The sequence below is a fragment of the Rhinopithecus roxellana genome, chromosome 3, assembly GCF_007565055.1.
Source record: "Rhinopithecus roxellana isolate Shanxi Qingling chromosome 3, ASM756505v1, whole genome shotgun sequence".
NCBI lineage: Eukaryota > Metazoa > Chordata > Mammalia > Primates > Cercopithecidae > Rhinopithecus > Rhinopithecus roxellana.
Genome location: NC_044551.1, coordinates 184,100,290 through 184,121,623, shown reverse-complemented (window position 1 = coordinate 184,121,623; position 21,334 = coordinate 184,100,290). Strand labels below are relative to the sequence as shown.

The window sequence follows — 21,334 nt, the reverse complement described above, 5'->3', positions numbered from 1 at the left end:
TTCACGCCTACAGAAACTGAAAACTTGCAAAGATAAAACAGCTTTTTGTAATTAAGGAAAATTGTCACTGAACAGTAATAATTTCAATAACAATAACAATTTTTCGTAATTTTAAAATACGACAAATAACAAAGGTGAGCCAAGGATCCCATTTATGATAGAACAAACACAAGCCTGATCAGGATGCTAAAAAATCAAAACCACAAGAAAGGAAAGTGGCCCAGGGATATAGCCTCTTCCTTGTCTAAGATGCCTGAGATTTTTCACGATAAAATAAATATTAGACCTAAAACCCATTTAGTGACACAAATTTAATTCAGCTCCATAAGTGAGTCCAGAGTTTGAGGTTCCCCGAATCAGAATGTCTGATAATCCATATTATTTGGAACTTGGTCTTTCAGGTTAAAACTTGTTTTTCTCCTGCTTAGAATTTAGGCAAAGTTCATTTTCACACCTGTGTTGTTGTTCTCCTCTGTTTTTTCAATGCATAGCTCTGCCAAGCACCTGGCCACCCATGCAGTGGACACAGCATTTTTCTCCTCCTTGGTAACTTCATTTGCCATCAAATAAGGACCAGACATGTGGTTTGTCTCATCCCATCATCAGGGAGATGACCAATGAGTAGAGCAGTAATTTAGGGAGGCTCCATAAATTAACCCTTAATCAATCATATTGGTGTTGCAGTAAGAAATATAATTTATTCACACACTAAATTAGCTAAGAAGAGCCAATTTGGGTGGGAAAAATGTTTCTCATTATCGTATCATAATCCTTGTTTACACTGGTATATGACTGATCCTCATGTTGTGTCTAACTTCCCAAAGGGAAAATCAATCTATAGTTCCAGTCAAATGGGCTTACATACTTAATATTTGGGAAAAATACTGTTCTGAGCAAATGTGTTTTCTTTCTCCCCCACATAGTATTCTCCATTCATTCCTTACACACATGTACATGCACACTCACAGAAACACACATTCCCTCTGAAGGATAGGCAAGATACTCCAAATTACATAAAGACATACCCTATGTCAGTGAAACAATATGATACCACTGCTCTGCAATCAATAAAAAGTTATATGACATTTTAGTCATATAACATTTGATTATCATGAATAAAAGAGAACATCCCTTTGAACTTAGCTGTAATGAAGTTTCTGAGACATGTTTCTGAAAAGCCCTGGCTCTCACTAGAAAGTGTTTTCTCATTGACTTACTCTATGTTAGGAGGCTAATATGGGTCACCTAAATTCTACTACAGTACAATTCCCTCACTTTGACATTTCTGTATATCTTTGAGAATATCTCAGTGATTGCAAAGGATCGCATAACATAAGAAAATGCCATGCCAATGGAAATTTTAACAGGGTCAACTCACATTTGCATTTAATTTATAATTTGGGAAACTGAATTCATGACAATTGCTGATCCTATCTTTAAAATGTCTTCTTATCAGTTGTGACATAACCTGAAGCACAGTCTCACTACTAATGAAGTTTCCTACCAATACAGTGAAATACCACACATTGTCTACTAGATAGGACAATCAGATTTTTTCACCTCATTTAAACATAATAGTCTTTGATAATTGGGTTTTAAATAATATCAGTTTGATTTAATGTTTCTCTTTTTACTCCTCTTAATTTACCTCAGTATGCAAATCCATTGTTTGACCCTATTTTGCATGAATTGCATTCACTGACAGATAGAGTAATAAATCAATTTGAGATTAAACCCTGCAGAAACCTCAGATCCCACAAACTGATAAACAGAGTCAGGAGTCAGACTGATAAACTAGAGAAGTGCTGTGGAGAAATGGCAATTACTCATTCATGCATACATATATCCATTCAATCAATTTTTTAAATTGTGTCTTTTAGGATGTGCACTCCTCAAGATGCTGGGGTACAAACAGCTGGGAAAAAAACAGAGGTTTCTACTGTCACAGAGCTTATATTCTAGTGGTGACAGGCCTTTAAGTAGTAAACAAATGCATAATGCATGTAGTTATAAAGAATAAAAAAGGCAGTGATATGAAAGAGAGGGAACATAAAGTTCTGGGTAAAGTAGTTGGTTTTCTCTTCTTGCAAGCACATGAGTCTGTTCTGCCCTTAGGACTACTGTACTTTCATTCTTTCTAATTGGAACACTCATTACTCAGATCTGTGCTTTCTGAATGTAAACTAAAAATAAAATTCTAACCCCCCCAACCCCCACCACCATCTGAATGGACCCCGCCTCTCAGCAAGGGCATTCCAAAGTTAATCTGAAAAATTAGTTCAGGCCATGATGGGAATGGGGAGTTGGCCATGTCTCATTACAGCCTCCTCCCTTTTGCAATTACAGATAGAACAGACTCTTTAAGTCTGATAAGAAACATTTACAATTTTCTCTCTGAAAGGTGCTATCTGGAGGCTTCATCTGCATGATAAAACCTTGGTCTTGAAAACACCTTATCACAACCCAGACATTCTTTCTATTGATAATAACTCTTTCAACCAATTGCCAATCAGAAAATATTTGAATCCATTACCAGAAAGCCTCCTGCTGCCCGACCTTTCTGGGTCAAACCAATGTCCATCTTACATGTTATTAATTGATTCCTTGTATTTCCCTAAAATGTATCAAACCAAGTAGTGGCTTGCCCACCTTGGGCACGTGTCCTCAAAATTTCCTAGGGGATGTGTCATAGGCCACTGATAACTCATATTTGGTGCAGAATAAATCTCTTCAAATATTTCACAGAGTTTGACAAAATCATCAATACCAAACTTTAGTGATAACATTTCAATTCAAATGTCACCTCCTAAAGCAGGATTCCACTTTCTCCTCCAGTCACTCTTGATCATATTATTATGTTTAACTTCCACAATTAAATTCATCACAATTTGTAAACCTTATAGCTATCATTAAATATCTCTTTTGCTGGTAGTTTATATCTTTCCTTCTCCAAGTATAAGCTTGTAGAGTAAGGATTATGTGTAGCTTATTCACTTCTGTACCTTCTATCCTCCACCTAGAATGACAAGAGGTGCTCACTCAGGACTTGATTGGATGGATTGATGGATAAATGAATTAAAGCTTCAATGATTCACTTACCTGGAGTGTGCCTGTTTTATTAAACATAAATTCGAGTTTATTATTATTTTTTCTGGCTTCTTTCTGGAACACTGTACAGACATTCCTAACATTTAGGTAATCACAGTGAGTAATTGCATTCAGCTAATCCTCTTAAGAGAATTCTGAGTATGTCCCTGTCTGCTCTGCCACTTCCAACTGCATGCATGGGGTCATTTCTTCACATTCAACCCATTAAATCATCATGAAAGGCACAGACGTTAGAGTCAAACAGACTTGGAACCTATCCCCATCTTTGACGTGTATACTAGTACACCTTTGAACAAGTTACTGAATTTGTCTAAGCTTCAGTTCACTTTTCTTTAAAAATGCAATGATTTATTATTTACTTTTGACCAAATTCCTGTAAGTTAAATGATAATATTTTTTCGGATTGAGAGTTGTTAGTTGACTTACAAAAGACACGTGGCCAGTAAAACAACCCGTGTGTCTTTGACTCCAGATTTTGTCTCTTACTTAGCCTATCCTACCTCTCATCATCTGTTACATATTTTCTTCTCCCACCAGTCTCCAAGTTTTTGAGTCACAGAGACTGGATGTGTCATTTATCTTCCTGTATCTCCAAAGCCTAGCACAGTATTGATACATAATAAGAATTTACCACCACCATTTTCTCTTGCCAAAAAAAAAAAAAAAAAAAAAGTCATCTCCCACTCATCATGATGAAAAATACAGAAAAGGTCAAGGCTGGTACCAGCAGTGATGCTAGTAATAGCCACTAATCTTTACAAACAACTTATGTGCCAGGCACTTTAGTAAATTCTTTATAAGCATTTTTGTAGCTTAATCCCCTCAGTAATCCCACAGGACATGAACAATTAAGCCCTATTTTACTGATGAGGAAACTGAAGCTTAGAAAGATAGAGCACAGCTAAAGGTATTGAAACAAGGCAGTCAGGTCCCCAACCCACTCTTAACACATTGCAATACTGCTGTTCTAAGTTTTGTGTTGTTTGGTCTCATTATGCAATGATGTAAAATGCACAGATGCCTCCTAGTATTTCTATGCCAGAAGATTTAGTCTTTATCCTGGTCTTTTCAATAGTTTCTCTTAGTTGTCAGCCTGTTACAGCTGCTAAAATATAAAGTCCTAATTATTTTCTCCATTATGGCTAGTGGGAACAATTCAACATGGAATTAGCATCTTTCTCTAGGGATTTATGGCCGTTTAGCATTGTGTTGCCTTTTATTCTGTCCATAAGAGTGCAGATAATGAGCTACTTCTAAGAAGTAAAATAGCTTGAGCATTTCGTAATGTGGTGAATGTGATTTGAGTCATTAACCTATTACACTGGTTTGGTTTTTCAAGGAAAAGCTTGCTTTATATGTGACCTCCAAAATAAAGAGATAGGAATGAGGTAGAAATCTTCCCTTAACATCCATTAGCAAAGCACGTGATTAAAACGTTTACCAAAAGTCTTTTAACAAACATTTTTAGTAGTAACTTCCATAGGTTGTGCAATTTTTTAATCTTCTACCTACTTTTTTCTCCCCATGGGAAATAAGTCTGAAACTCCTGTTACTTACTCTAGAAAATAAGTATAGATTTTCTTCATGTACTTCGGGATCTTTCCCAATATTCTGGTAGCCAGAAGTACTTTTCTAGTTGCTTGACAGTTAGAGAATAGCTACTGGTTCAGTACTCTCTGATTTCCCCTTCAGAATGATTATTGATGCTCAAGATAGAATCAAGAAACTCAAAGGGATAATGATGTTTGTGCAGCCTTGAAATTAAAGTGTAGAGGTTATGTGGGTAATTTCTTCTTGAGTTACAAAGTAAGAATTAAATTTCTTGGACAGAGGAACAGTCGCTCATGCCTGTAATCCCAGCACTTTGGGAGGCTGAGACAGGAAGATTGCTTGCAAACAGGAGTTCAAGACCAGCCTGGGAACATAGTGAGACTCTGTCTATATTAAAAGTTTAAAAATTAGCCAGATGTAGTGGTGTGCACCTGTAGTCCCAGCTACTTGGAAGGCTGAGGAGGGAAGTTTGCTAGAGCCCAGGAGTTCGAAGCTGCCCTGAACTATGAGAACACCAGCCCAGAGTGAGACCCTGTATCTAAAAAAGTTGAGTTTCTTCAATCCAGCAGAAAACCTGTGGGCAGGATAATTCTCTGGTAGTCTTCAGAGTCTCTGGGAGCCTTAAAAGTCATGCAGAGATATTTCCCTGCAGACCACTTTGAGTGGCCTCCTAACTTCCAATAAAGTTTTGTGTCTTTGGCGAATTAAACTGAGGCATAATCTAATCTTTCAATAGTCAGTTTTCCCTAATCTGGAGTTTTTTTTGAAACTTAACAAATAGCTGTATAACTGTGAAATAGAACAGATTTTCAAAACCTCTATACCTCAAATTACAAACTATATTGCATGTAGCTTTTACTTGGACTTGGTCGTTCAGAAAAGTGTAACAAAATGACCTTCCATGTGTAAGTAGTTGCATTAGAGAAACCCTTTTAAGAATAATAGATAAAAGGAATGATCATATTAAGTTACACCTGAGGAACACACTTTATGTGCTGTATTTATAAGAAAAACAATGGGCCAGCCAGAAACAGTGCAATGGTCCACATTGTGGAGTGTTGTTTAAAACTAATTGAGTCATATTCATCCATTAATGAATGATGACTAAGACATCTCTCTAGAGGGGAGATGAATGACTACTCACTCTTTTTAAGGGACTTTGGAAATCTAGACTCTTGAGTCTTCTCTATCCACCAACACTTTCAGCACCTCCTTTCTCAAGAGTCTTGCGTTCACTTACTTGGACGAAGATTGCATTCTTTCAGACTTTGAGGAAGTGACTGAGATTATGGGCTTTGAGTTCAATCTGAGCCCTGAAACTCATTAGCAAGTTACTTATTCCCCCAAAGTCTCAGTTTCCTCAACTATAAAATGGACATAACAGTCGCTTGCTTCACAAACTTCTTTGATGTAAAAGATAATTCAGGGCTTGACATATAAAAGTACCCAGTAAAGGTTACTACTACTACAACGACTGACTCAAGTATTCATTTGCATTTGCTTTGAATGTCTTTATCTAATTAAAACTCTGCTTTAAGTGAACTCATTATACTAGTCTAATTCTGTATTTTTCCCATTTGCCAAGTAAGGTGCCAGCAAAAGCTGCCAACAAAATTTACTGATTTCATGAAATCAAAGTGATGCAAAAGTTACTCCAAATGTAATCAGAGAAAACTTAATCATTAAACCAATGCTGAGAACAATCTGCATTACTTCAAGAATTGAAACAATGGAAGTATCTTCTGTTGTTTTTCAGTCTAAATGTAAGACAAATGATAAAACCGTGCCCTTACGGGTGTGTGTACTACAAATACACATATACACACACATACATACAAACATATCTACAGACATATAGATATATATACACCTATACCTACAAATGAAGATACACACACACACACACACACACACACACTAGCAACAATTTTAAACATCTACTGGGAAATACTTTGCTCAAAAAAAAAAAAAAAAAAAGGAAAAAATGAAGACCTGGCTTCTTTCCATGTTCACAGTATTCTGGTGACTCAGAGGGTTCACTCCTAATGAAATCAGGAATATGCAAGTACTACGTTTGAATGTACTATGTATAACAATGCTATATATAGATATTTTCAAAAGCCCATTAATAAAATGTCCTCAACGGATTTCAACAATTCTCCTCTTTGCAGACAAGGTCTACTTCAATAACACTACTGTACATTCTTCAGGCCTGCAATATAAAATCCCTACCTTTCTTGGAAGCGCAGCTGACTTCTTCCCTACTTCAAAACCTCTGGAGTCTCCAACCATTGCTCTTTCCTGCAGCAATCCCCTCCACAACTTTGGTTTCAGTGCTGCCATAGCCGAGTTTCATTCCACTGAAATCGACGGAGGTGAGAACAACTAGGGACCCATGTAGCCAACAGTCAAGGAGATCCACTGGCTACCAGAACATGATGGGTCAGGAATATTTTAGAAAGAAAAGAAAAGAGACAAACTTGCTTTTTCTCTTTAAGTGTTTTTTATTTAAAAATCTAGTAAAAGGTTGCAACAAAATGAGCCCTGGATTATGTCCTAGAGTTGCTGATTACAAGTCTCTCCATTTCTAAGGCTGAAGAATGATGCATTTCTGGTCCTGCTATTGTTGACTTGGATTTAAATGATTATCTAACATCACTCAGGCAAGGATGATTCCAAGTAACTAAATAACTCCATCAGTAGCAGTAGCAACAATAATAACAAGCCCTGGGCTAAGAGTTAGGAGTTTGGGATTCTGCTCTGTGGTTTGCCTTTGTCTCTAGGATGTTAGGCACAGTTACTTCCCACTCTGAACCTCCCTTTTCCTTGCTATAAAAAAAAAGGAGGTGAACTTGAATATATCAGAAATTAATTCTAAATATATTTATTTTTAATCTGATAGGACAATTATGGAGAAGATCTATTTTAAAAAAGTAATTGCAACTCGTTAAAGAGGTTGCATTCTGTAACAGTTCATCATATGCATTTTTTTCACATACGGGTAGAGACAGGTGCTTTGAAGACTGGGAAAATTTAGACAATAGGTTCTCACATTCTGGCCAGAAGGACTTATATTCTTAATGAAATCTCTTTTGTTCTGCTTGACAATATATATTCACTCAATGTCTCTATGAAAATGAATTAGGAAATCCAAGTTAAAAATTGATATATTAAAGTTTGATAAAATATATTTCAGTGTGAGATGACTACTCAGTCATCCTGTGGTAAAACTTTCAGAGTAGAGGAAGACGATAAAATTAATAAAATCCTGCCTGTCTAAATTCATTACAGACTAACATTATCCTTTGCCATTTCCCAATGACAGAACATACAAAGCAGGAGGAGGTTGAATTACCTTCTGCTTCCTGCTGAATCTTTGTTTAAGAATGTGAACATTTAATCAGAAGTGACAAGTTTCTGATCTAATGTTACATATGGGAGGTGTGTACTCATGTGAAGTTAAGGCCTTCTCCGTTATGCAAAAAGACAAACAATTATTTTTAGATGGGTCAGCTACAACTGAGAACATAAGAAAGGCATTCCTTCCATAAGAGTTGTCCTAACAAAATTAGTAGGAGTATATACCCTGAGCCACTTCATCAACTAATGAGACTACAAATTACAACAGCACAACTATAAGATTGTAAATGTGTCACAAATAATTTTGCCTATTTCTCATTAAAATACGAAGGAAATTTTAAATGATAGTCCTGCATTTGGTAGCCACAACCAAATATTTCAGCTTATATCAAAACCATAAGCCATATCCTATATTGGATCAAGAAATATATGTTAAATGTTCTATCATGGTTGAAGAATGATGGTGAGGAGGGTTTTATTGACATGACAGACATGCTTACTACACATTCATTGTTAATTTAAAAAGATACAGAATTGTATATATAAGATGAATGTTTTCATAATAAACTATATATACTTTTTTAAAAGAAAAATACTTGAAAGGCATATACAGCAAGACCAAGGTAGTGGTTATCTCTGTGTGGTAGGATTGGGGTAATTTTATTTTCATAAGAACTACAGTTTCTAAATAGTCAATAAGAAACATGTATTATTTCGTGATTCAACAAGTATTTTACTGTGTTTGTTGAAGAGTTTTCAATGTGATAAAGTATGATGTAATACTAATGACTTGGCATAAATAAATACAGCCAATTTAGATTTAGATTCTAAATTTAAATGAAAATGTGCACTGTTATGCTCACAAAAAGATGACATAAATTGATAATTCAAGTTGACTGCTCTTTTGTGTACCTGAATGCTATGATGTTTTCGATTGCTTAATAAATCAGGGTTTTCTTCAAGGAGATAAATAGTTTCTTGAGCAATTGAAATATTTTAAATACTGTTTTATGCATAATGAGATGGAAGTGCTAAAAGGATATATGTCATCCATTAGCAAAGTCACAGAATTAATGGGCTTTGGGGAGCTAGAATAAACATTTAGCAATCATTTAAATGAGTGATCAGAAGAATCATTAATTTTGGACAAGAATGCAGGTCTTCTGATTTCTTGTCCATTGTAATTATTCATTAGTTTTTTAAACCCAATAAATATCCTATTTTAAGTGAAAAATAGTCTGAATTATATCTATGTGACCTTCTTTACAATGAGCATGTCAACACCAGATTAAATCTGATTTTTACCTGCTTGCACTTCGGCTGAGTTTATTGATAGAACTCTGCTTCCTATTTAATATTTGAGGGATGGGCTCAACAGAAGCCCAAATCCCAGCATTATGCAAAATACCTCAAGTTTACAAACCTGCACTTGTACCTTCTGAACGTAAAATAATTATTTAAAAAAAATTCCAGGCCAAGCACAGAGGCTCAGACCTGCAATCCTAGCACTTTGGGAGGCCGAGGCAGGTGGATGGCTTGAGCCCAGGAGTTCAAGAACAGCCTGAGCAACAAGGCGAAACCCCACCTCTACAAAAATGATACAAGAAATACCCAGGTGTGATGGCACATGCCTGTAAGTCCAGCTGCTCAGGAGGCTGAGGTGGGAGAATTACTTTGACCCAGGAAGCGGAAGTTGCTGCAAGTCGAGATTGCATTACTGCACTTTAGCCTGCATGACAGTGACACTGTCTCACACTCACACAAAAATACTATATTTTTATATCATTTTTCTTTAAACTATTCTGAAAATGATCTAATTGGGCCAATGTTATTTTGGAATAGACTATATTTCAGTCTGTTTTAAATATCTGCTTTTTAAATTGATAAGATTTTTTCTGCCTAGTCAACCGGAACGGTTTTTGTTATCACGTCTACAGCTAACCTACTCCCAAGAAAACATTCTTCTCCACATCTAGCCATATCTCTTGATGGAAATCTCTAAATAGTTTGGTGAATTACAGAAAGTATTTAACTTTATAATCAGATTGTCCTGAGTTATCAACAGTGACTAAGAGTGAAAGTGAGTGGTATCTTGTGAATGTCTGTGTCCCACAAATTCGTGAGTTTAACCTAATTTCCAATGTAATGGTAGTGGGAGGTACAGTCTTTGGGGAAATGATTAGGTCCTGAGGGCAGGCTCTAACAGGATTAGTGTCCGTAGTTTGTTCTGCCGCTTTCACCTGGTGAGGACACAGTGAGAAGGTATCATCTATGAATAAGGAAACAGGCCCTCATCAGACACCAAATCTGCTGGTGACTTCATTTTGGACTTCCCAGGCTGCAGAACTGTGAGAAATAAATTTCTGCTGTTTACAAAGCCTCCCAGTTTATGGTATTTTATTATAGCAGCCCAAATCAACTAAGACAGTGAGAATTTTGTATTCAAGGCTTTCAATATTCCTTGGTCACAAACTGCCATTTTAAGTCTTTTTTTAGAAAGAAGCACTTGGCCGAGCATAGTGGCTTATGCCTGTAATCCTAGCACATTGGGAGGTCGAGGTGGGCAGATCATTTGATGTCAGGAGTTGAAGACCTGCCTAGGCAACATGTTGAAACCCCGTCTCTACTAAAAATACAAATAATTAGTCAGGTGTGGTAGCGAGCACCTGTAATACTAGTTACTCAGAAGGCTGGGGCAGGAGAATGGCTTGAACATGGGAGGCAGAGGTTGCACTGAGCCAAGATTGCACCACTGCTCTCCAGCCTTGGAGACAGAGTGAGATTCACAAAAAAATAAATAAATAAATAAAATAAAAATAAAAAAAATAAGCACTAGTTATAACTTAATTATTCCTGAAGCTCTTCAAATACAGTTGAGAAAATGGAAGAGTGATAAGACATGATGAGAAGAAAAGGAGAGGCTTGGTTTAGGGAGAACCATACAACACATTATTAAATGAAAATTATTGAAGGCATGCTACAACTGAGGCAACTGGCTTGGGGATTGGGGTCTTATTTAAGAGTTGTCATGATCACCTGGGTCCCATGCCGGGCATCTAATTTCCTTACTCGTGATCTCAAGCTATCAAATGCAGTGGCTGGAGATACCTGGCTCCACTATAAGTTTGTGTCCTCAACACTGTTTGACAGTCCTTTGAATTTTCTTTAGCAGTTTTCTTTTGCACTCTAGGCATGCCTGGCCTAGGCCTTTCCCATTCCTTTCAATGTGCTTGCTGAGTCCCACTCTTTTTGCTCTACACAAAGAAACTAGTGTCTTACTTCACAGAACAATGAAAAGATAACTAGGGTAAAATTCTATAATTTCCCATCCATGCTTCCATTTATTTATTAGATATTAAGAGGCACTGAGCACTTACTATCCACCAGTTACTGTGCTACTCCAACTATATGATTTCATTTTTTATTCTCATAGATTATACATTAATTTGCATTGATTAATCATTGACTCAAAGAATGACTAGGTAGTGAAAATATTGATAGCATCTAATTCACCCATTTTCCTATTAATGACGACAATAAAACCTGGAAATATGCTTAAGGTTCAATGAGAAGCCACTGACAAAAGTCCAAATTAAAACCCAACTTCCATTATTATTATTCTTTCTTAAGGAAATTGGTTGGATTGCCCATTTGAGTCCATTTATCTATCTGCATAGCATTAGAAATCTGTTCTCAGAGCCCCTGGAATGATTTTCATACTGAAAAGCAGTGGAATAACTAAGGGTATGCTGCAATCTTGTGCTTTTAGAGATGGGAAAACAGAGATCCAATCAGGATGAAAACGGTTAGAACTTAGTCCATAAAAAAAAGGGTCCATATTTCTAAATCATGTCATCTCCTGAAATCCCCAAGACCACTGTACCTTAATGCAAGTTTGTTGAGCAGCTGGTGTGCATGCTTAAATTTCTTGCTAACCAAGCACAAAATATGAGCGTGAGCAGACTTAGAGTTCATGTTGTGCGCCATCAGAAGCAGTGGGCATGCTTTTGCAGAAAGAAAATTTGACAAGAGTGGTAGCAAGGTTCTGCTTGAAGAGCTTTGAGCACCGCTCTCTGGATAATGGCTTAGCCTGGCTATCCGTGATCACGGATCTCACCCACTGAGCCACACATCCTCTGAGATGAGACGACCCCCTCTTCTGACACAGGTACTAAAAGGATGTGTTCATAGAAGATTCCCTACACAGGAGAGATGGGAACTATCATCCCATGGCTGCAGACCTTTTAAATGTTGAGTGGTATTTCCCAAATAATAGAACCAAAGGTCCCTAGGCCTCTGAAACATGAAATTTTGTTCTCCATTTTTTGTTTGTTTGTTTGTTTTGAGACAGGGTATGGCTCTGTCATCCAGGCTGGAGTGCAATGGCATAAATATGCTCATTGCAACATCTGCCTCTTGGGCTCAAGCCATCCTCCTACCTCAGCTTCCTCCAGAGAGGCGGGCACTACAGGCACATGCCACCATGACCAGCTAATTTTTATATGTTTTGTAGAGACAGAGTTTTGCTATTTGACCAGGTTGGTCCTGAACTCCTGAGGTCAAGCAATCTGCTCACCTCAGCCTCCCAAAGTGCTGAGATTGCAGGCATGGGTCACCATGCCCAGCCCAAAATTTTATTATGAAAACATTCAAACAGACAAGTTGAAAGAACAACACAATGAACACTTACATACCTACCATTAAATTCAGTAAGCATTGATATTTTGCAATACTGCTTTCTCTATCTTTATTATGTTTTAATACCTGAAGATTTCACCGAAGAAAATCCTATGAAAGAAGCTTACTCAGATGCTGTAAATGACTGTCCTTCCTTTAACCATCCTCACCAATCTTCATTTGTCTTAATGGGAAAGAAGTTTAAGCCCTTAAATTTTGCCTTAAACTCACAAGACATTTAGCTTACAGGCTTAGTTCTACCCAATTTCTTGGTCACTGCCTTGATATTTAAAGTTTTTCCTGTGCCAGCTTCCCATATCCAGGTCTTCATGGTTGCCCTTCAATACGTCTTACCCAGACTAGTAAACTTTACCAGTGCCAAATTCTTTACAAAGATCTTGCCTGTGCCTCAGAAATCCAAACAGCAAAATTCCCTACTAAACTGGAACCGGTGTGAACCACAGGACTGAATAATGCACCTTTCACAGAAGACTCAGGCAGGTTGTTCACTAGGGCCTTGTTTTTGTCAATCCAGAATAAAGCCTGTACTTATGGACTAATAAAAGTTATTTCCATCTAAACACTTTTTTATCTTTTTTGTTCCCTGCATGCTCTCAGGTGATTCCTAATATTCTTTATTCCCATCTTGCCAGTACATAAGAAGCAGGACAGAAGAGTGAAGATCAACATCTTTGCCTTCAGATAACGAAGCTCTTCTGCATAGCAGCTGTGTAACTTTGTCAGCAAGTTCCTTCATTTCTTCATGCAAGACGGAGAAAATGATGGTACCCATTTTGCAGGGCTAAAGTTAATATTAATAAGATAATATATGCAAAGTTCTGGCACAGTGACAAGTACATGCTAAGTCTCTGAATGAGTACTAGCTACCGATATTAATATTATTACAATTTTAAGTGTCATTTCAATGCAGCCCTATGGAATACAGACACAAAATAAATTTCTTACTACATTGTCAGCAATAGAAAATTACTGGCTGGGGGTGGGTAAGTAGCAGGAGGGGCTAAGTATTGTAGAATCAACTGTAACAATAGAATAATACATTTTAGCATTATATAAAATAGAGCTAGAAATTAAATAGAAAAATAGCTAACTTTAACTGAATTCCTTTTATTTATCTATTGCAAATGAACCTCCTTGAGTTGAGAAAGATCTGATATGCATTAAATTTCTCTCTAAGGAACAAATTGTTCTACTATTTGCCCGTTAAAACTGGAATTGGACATCTATATATTTCTGATGAATGTTCTTATTAATCTCCCCTTCACAATTAACAATACAGCTGAGAGAACGATCACCATTCATGAGTCCTCTCCATGGGGAAGTGTTAATTCAATGCATGTTAGATGTGTTCAGGAGCCTGCATATTTTGTTATAGCCCTTGATAGAAGTGGGAATGGGAGAATGATGATTTCCCAATGTCATGAGTTAAAGGTACAGCAATAGTGTCCAGGTGATCTTAATGATAAGAATAACTTGTCATCAGTTTTGTTTGATTAATGACTTAATGATATAAAGAAGCCAATTCATCATCTATAATATTGATTAACCCTTTTTCCCTTTCAATTCTTTTTTTTTTTTTTTTTTTGAGATGGGATCTCACTCTGTCGCCCAGACTAGAGTGCAGTGGCGCGATCTCGGCTCACTGCAAGCTCCTCCTCCCAGGTTCATGCCAGTCTCCTGCTTCAGCCTCTCGAATATCTGGGACTACAGACCCCTGCCACCACACCTGGCTAATTTTTTTGTATTTTTAGTAGAGACGGGGTTTCACCGTGTTAGTCAGGATGGTCTCAATCTCCTGACCTTGTGATCCGCCCGCTTTGGCCTCCCAAAGTTCTGGGAAATACAGGCCTGAGCCACCGCGCCCGGCCCCCTTTTCCTCTCGATCCTAAAGGCATTCTGATTGTTGATTTTCCTGTCCACTCAACTTCGCCTGCATGCATTTATGAATTCATCCTCAACCTTTACTGCATCGCTATTTACAGTGTAGGTGCTTAGTGCTTAGTCAGTATTGGGTATACAAAGGAGAATATGACACGTCCTGTGCTCTAAAAATAGGTATTCTGGAGAAACAGGAAGAGCCCAGGGTGATTTCTGCATTATTCTTGTGAAGATGAAGTGATATGATGGACAAACTGCATCCAGCACTGGGTCTGCTCTGGGTAACTTATCATTTCTAAGTCTCCTGCCTTCTTCTAGATTCTTACCTCCCTCCATGCTTAACTTTTTAAAAATGTTAAACTACAGCCTTTTTTCATTCCCAGTTCTCCACTGCACACATGGTCACCCTCTCATCAAGGCCTCTCTGATACCGTATGTTTTGTAGTTGATTCCAAGTAATAATTTTAGTATCATGTATCTGCTGAACACAATTTTTTCCATTAGTACTTTCAAAGTCCACCACTTCAGTAGAATCTTTTCAAACTTTACCAGTCAACTTACATTCTCTCTCTTCTATTTCCTTCTTTTCTGAGGCATGTATGTGAGCAGTGCCTGTATCTAACTCATTTCTCTACCACCAGTGCTTGCCACGGAGTACAAATGTGCTCTCGTTCTGCCTTTCTTATCCCTTCCTCCCTTGAAGGCCAAATGCCTTTTTCTCAACAAATGTCATAAACAAAAGAGCTGAATCTAAGGATCTGAGATGATGTATCAGTCAGGAGTACTGAATACAGCAGAAATTAAAAATGAGATAGAATAGACAAGAAATATGTGGGATTGGAGGCATCCCGTTGAGGGCTCTGGCTCTGAACTTGGAACAGGGTTCATGTACCATCTCCAGAGATTACTTTCTTTGCAATCTTTGGCAAATTGCATCAGCCTCTGTTTCTTCATTTGAAAACAGAGACAATAGCAGTTCCTAATGTATGAGGTTGTTGTAAGGGTTTACTATAATAACACATGAAAGCACTTAACTCAATGTCTGACCCATAGCAAGGGTTCAATAAATGAATATTAATGTTATTATTATCACCATTATGAGACGGTAACCACATATTCATGTAACACAGAATAAATTACGCAACTGAAAATCTGAGTTTAGAATTTCTTCCACTCTAATGAAGAGAAATTCTTTATATTATAGTGTTTTCAGAAAAGGATCTATTTTTTCTTTTTTTTCTAGAAAATCATCTTTTAATATGAAAACATGCTTTCAGTACAGAATAAACTTTAAAAGAAAAACGGTCTTATTCTACAAATTATCCTCACGCAAATATCAGAGTATCACAAGTATTTCCTGACATAGAGGAATATTTGAGTATAAATTTCCTATTAATAAACATGAGATGACTACTTTATTTATTTGCAAGTCTGATTGCTCCTTGGAAGGTAAGAGGTCACAATAAGCTTTCTCATCATCAGAGGGCAATGATCCCGTTCAGGCAGCTCAGAAGCAATTTCTAAAACACAGCATCTCCCACATTCAAACAATTATTTGGCATTCACAATGTTTTCTGCATTTTAAAGAAGCCCTGTGTCTCAGCTATTTTGATATTGTTTATCCCTACTCCTTAAAGAAAGCAGCTTTAGGATCAGCAGCTGATACTGGAAGATAATTCAGAAAAGCGCAGCCTTAGTTGGAGTTAAGTCCCTTTGTAAGCATGCTACCTTAAGCTCTTGAATGTCTAGTGGATAGGAGGCTTAGCTGTTTCTTAGTAGAACTGAAGAAAGAGTAAGGAAAATAGCACAATACTTCCATCCAATGAAAAGTAACAGCTATTTTGTTCAGGAAAAGTTAATTTTGAATTGGGGACAACAGACCTGAGTCCATAAAGGACGGTGCCATCAGGATGCAGGCGGATCATGCGGTTCTTAACAGTCACTCCGTGCACAAATGACTTCTTATCGTTCAGGAAATAGGTATCAGGCACCCAGAGCTGGTCTGCCACTCTGTTGTCCAGAGTCAAGTTTAAAGGTATTACATTATAGGACAGCCTCTTATCTCTCCAGGCTTGTTGAAAGTACATTGTCAAGGTATAATCCTGTAAATGTGAGAAAAAAACATGGTTAGTTTACACCCAAACAGATCTGGGGATAAGCAAACATCTCCATATTAATAAGAAAATAAATTTATTTTTAATTTTGTTTTATTTTTTTGATACAGGGTCTCCCTCTATCACCCAGGCTGGAGTGCACTGGCACGATCTTGGCTTAATGCAGCCTCCCTCTCCTGGGTTCAAGCAATTCTCCTGTCTCAGCCTCCCAAGTAGCTGAGATTACAGGTGTGTGCCACCACGCTCAGCTATTTTTTTGTATTTTTAGTAGAGACAGGGTTTCACCATGTTGGACAGGCTGGTCTCGAACTCTTGACCTCAGGTGATCTGGCCACCCCAGCCTCCCAAAGTGCTGGGATTACAGGCATAAGCCACCACATCCGGCCAAGAAAACAAATTTATGTGTGTGTGTGTGTGTGTGTGTGTGTGTGTGTGTGTGTGTGTATGGCCACACAGTACAAACATATACTATTCACATATATAGGCAAATACTAATTTATTAAACCCATTTTTACCTGGTACCTGGCATGGGCCAGGCACAGTGGTGGGCACTATGAATACAGAAGTAAAGAGAATATATTCACATGAAATTTATGATATATTTCCAAGGAAGAAGATATTAAGGAATAATTACCTAATGATTAATTTGTGCTTCCCAAAGTGGAGTATGCAGGACTCTTTTAGGTGAGATATAAACACAATTTTAAAAATAGTTATGTATTTGTTTCTATGTGTACTAACAAAATCAACTAGCACATCCAAACCTAAGAATTCATCAATTCATTCTTCCATTCATTCATTCATTAAATGTAAAATTTGCGTCTCATATTTGACAGGAACCATTGAGGTGCTGAGATGAAAGTGGTAAACAAGACACATTAAATGCCTGCTCTCAGGGAATTTAAAAACAAAGCATAGACAGATCAACAGAATCATGTCAAATAATGCTACATTTTATGAAGCACATAAATCAAGGTGCGAAATATCTAACTGGAATGGTGACAAAAAGCTTTTCTTGGGAGTTGGTATTGTGCAGAGAGCAGAGAAGGAGCCCAAACCACTGGCTCTTAGGAAAAGAACATGCCAAGCAGAGGGGAATCTGTAGAGGTCCTATGATAAACAGACAGGCCTGGCATGTTTGAAGAATCAGTAAGACCTGCTCATTTGAGCCACTGATACATAGGGAGAGTAGAAACACAGCTGTCAAGACAATTAGTCCCATGAAATTTTAGAAGGGTATGCTTATTTAAAATAGATTGTTACAAAGTGGGTAACTTATTATGGTAGTAATTGCAAGAGTTTGTAAATGAGAATCCTAATCAGTCTAGTCTAATCAAGGTGGGCTTTCCAGTAAAGGTGACATGCACACTGAGGCTAATGTAAGCTTCTCAGCTATCTAAACAAAATTAATTCAGTCAGTTTATCACGAGAATTTTAAGCCCAGCATTAGGGACAAATAGGCTGGGCTGCAACTTTCAGACACAGTGGGCTGGCTGCTGTAATGGGACCAGTGCTCTTGGAGTTCTGGTTCTACCATTTCTCAGTTCTGTTTCTAGGAGGTAAATATACGTAACTTCTTTTAGTTTCAGTTCCATTAAATATAAATGGGGCTTTTAACACATGCCTGATCTAATCAGAAGGTTATTATGAAAATTAAATGTACAACTCAAATGCAATTTGTAAACTACGAAAAGCTATATTCTATGAATGAAGCATTTGTAAGTGACATATTTTATCCATTAGAAGCCTATGGGTACAACGTAATTGCTCTCTCACCCTCATTTGAATGACTAAGTGAAGGTCCAAGTATTCATTTGAAAAGCATAATTACAATTCTATTTTAAAATCAGTTCACAACATCCTACTTGAGGGTTTTTAAAAAACTAGAATCATGTATTAATTATCTCTGCAACCTGAGAGGCTAGAGCAGTGCCAAGGGCTCAAATAACAAATGAATGAAAGAATAAATGTCCAGTAAGCTATGCCTAGTGGATTTCTGTCCAAATCTGCATAACTTTGTGTATAAGACACATACTTAAAATTCAGTAAAATCTTGCATTTTTCTAACGTTTGTTGAGATTTATACATCTTAATTTGGTTATATCATTTTGAAATATGACTCATATTATCTGCTCTAACACCAAACAGTTTTCATAGGAACAGCATAACTCATTGTAAAAAAATATTTAAATATTTTCTGTGGCTTAGAAAACATACAGATTTTGACCTTACTCAGAAATCAGGGTAGGACCTTCCAATTTTACAAACAAACTTCTATCCTAACAAAAGACATATTAATATCCTAAATGTGTATCAAATAGTTGTTGGTGAAATTTGCTTCAGTGGATTACTTTAGTTAGCATTCTGGACTGTTCTGCAGCACCGTGCTTTAGTGAAGAATTAGTCTGAGGATCTCTAGAGGAGCATGTTAATTTATAATAAAAGCAAGATGAAGATTCATGAATTATATAACTAGAAAACAGAAAAAGGATCAGATACATATTTTTGTGTGTTCCTATGTTACAAATAACCTAAAAATAGGACATAAAAAATAAACCATGCAATTAAGACTGTGCTGGAAATAATGCATTTACTGATTTCCAATTCTTGAAATGGAAAAATTGACCATTATCACTACAAGAAGAGAAAGTTACTTACACTTCTTTCATAAGCCCTCTTGGAAGTTAGGAGAAATCATACTGTTTGGAAGATGCTGAAGTTTAGCAATCAGCTGAGATGTGTTTGGACACAGGAAATTATCTTATCTTTTGAACTAAATAAATGGTAAGATTGTGAGACTCTGCATTACATGCTCACTTCTGTTATTTGTCAGCAAGGCAGTGCCTGCTAAAAAATGCTCCCAGGCAGGCCCTGGTGATTCTGCAAACTGTCACATCAATTTTGATTTCATTTATTTTCAAATACACATCATGACACTGTCAAGAAAGGAAGAAGCTCCTGATTCTGACTCAGTGTTAGTGCACATAAAAAGAAGCGTGGTCCTGTCTTCTACCCTTTCCCCTAGGCTCCTAGCCACCCGAGATAAATCCTGTGTACTTTAATATTGCAAGGCTATCCTTCACATTTGACAGCTCCACCTTTGGGAACTTGTCTCACAGTTGGTTTATTCACACCGAAAACCCCCAAATAAACCACTTCAGGGTGCTCCTTGATCCATGTCATCACTACCCGAGAAGGACTGATATAATTAAAACTAAAGCCAATTGATTTTCAATACCAAACAAGATAAAGTAAACCCATTGCAGGTTATTTCTCAGACGAATTACAACTAAAAATTCTGAAAGAAATAAAATTGCAACTACCTGACGATTATGCAAAGTAGAAAGAGTGAGGAAATAATCAAAATGTGAGAAATACTACTATAAGAGTGAGTTTCTTTATTATTTTTCTTCTTCCTTTTGTACTCCTTAAAGTAGCATACATGTACACACACACACACACACACACACACACACACACACACACACACCTACAGCTAAAAGTATAAAGACCTCAATAAACAGAGAGAGATGTTTCTGGACTCACAGATTGAATATTGTTAAGATGTCAATACTCCCTAAATTGGCCTACAGATAAAATGCTATTTCGTTTCATCTTAAATGCTATTCATTTCATTTCAAATCCTATCAGGATTTTTTTGTAGATGTTGGCAAGGTGATTCCAAAAATTTACACATATATATTTTTTATATAAGAAATACATATATATTTATATATATATGAAAGAGAATAGCCAAAACAATTTTGAAAGGGAAAAACAATGCTGGAAGACTCACGCAATCTGATATCAGGACTTACTATACTGATTTAAATACTTACTAATACTACAACAGTGTGGTAGCATTGATAGAAACATAGGGTCTAAAACAGAAGAGTCTAAAAATAAACCCATGCACCAAAATGTTCAATTGATTTCTGACAAAGGTTCAAAGACAATAGACTGGAGAAAGCATAATCTTATTATATAACAAATGGTTTGGATCAAATGGAACATCCATATACAGGTAGATAAATGGGTATGTGGATTAAAAATTTTGGCTCATACTTCACATTGTATATAAAATTTAATTCCAGATGTGTCATCGATTTAAGTGTAAAGTGTAATACTATAAAACCTTAAGAGAAAAATGGAAGAAATTTTCTGACTTTCAGCAAAGACTTCTTATATACAAACCTAAAAGCATAAGCAATAAAACAAAAAATGATAAATTGGACCTCAACAGAATTTAAACTTTTTTTTTTTAGGAATGACACTATTAAGGGACTGAAAATGTAAACTACAGATTGGAAGAACATATTTGCAAATCACATATCTGACAAAAAACTTATATCCATAAATATAAGCATATAATAATTCTCAAAATTCAAACAATCCAACAAAGATAAGCAAAAGATGTGAACAGACACTTAACCAAAGATACAAATATAGTAAATAAGCATATAAAATGATTCTTATCATCACTAGTTATTATAGAAACAAATTAAAAAACACAATGAGATCCTACCACACACTCATAAAAGAAGTGCAAATAAAAACATCAAAAAACAACTGACAATTCCGAGTGCTGGTGAGAAGGTACACCCAAAGTCTCATACATTGCAAGC

General features: G+C 36.7%; 1 protein-coding gene across 4 annotated transcripts in view; it reads right to left on the bottom strand.

Annotated features, from left to right (window-relative positions):
* The window catches only part of GABRB2 (gamma-aminobutyric acid type A receptor beta2 subunit), a 258,289-nt gene that overhangs the window by 151,655 nt on the left and 85,300 nt on the right, over window positions 1–21,334 (bottom strand). For all 4 annotated transcript variants that reach the window (XM_030927330.1, XM_030927329.1, XM_010388905.1 and 1 more), the window contains one exon: window positions 16,477–16,697. In XM_030927330.1, coding sequence (XP_030783190.1) covers window positions 16,477–16,697 — 221 coding nt within the window. The remainder of the gene's footprint in view (window positions 1–16,476; window positions 16,698–21,334) is intronic.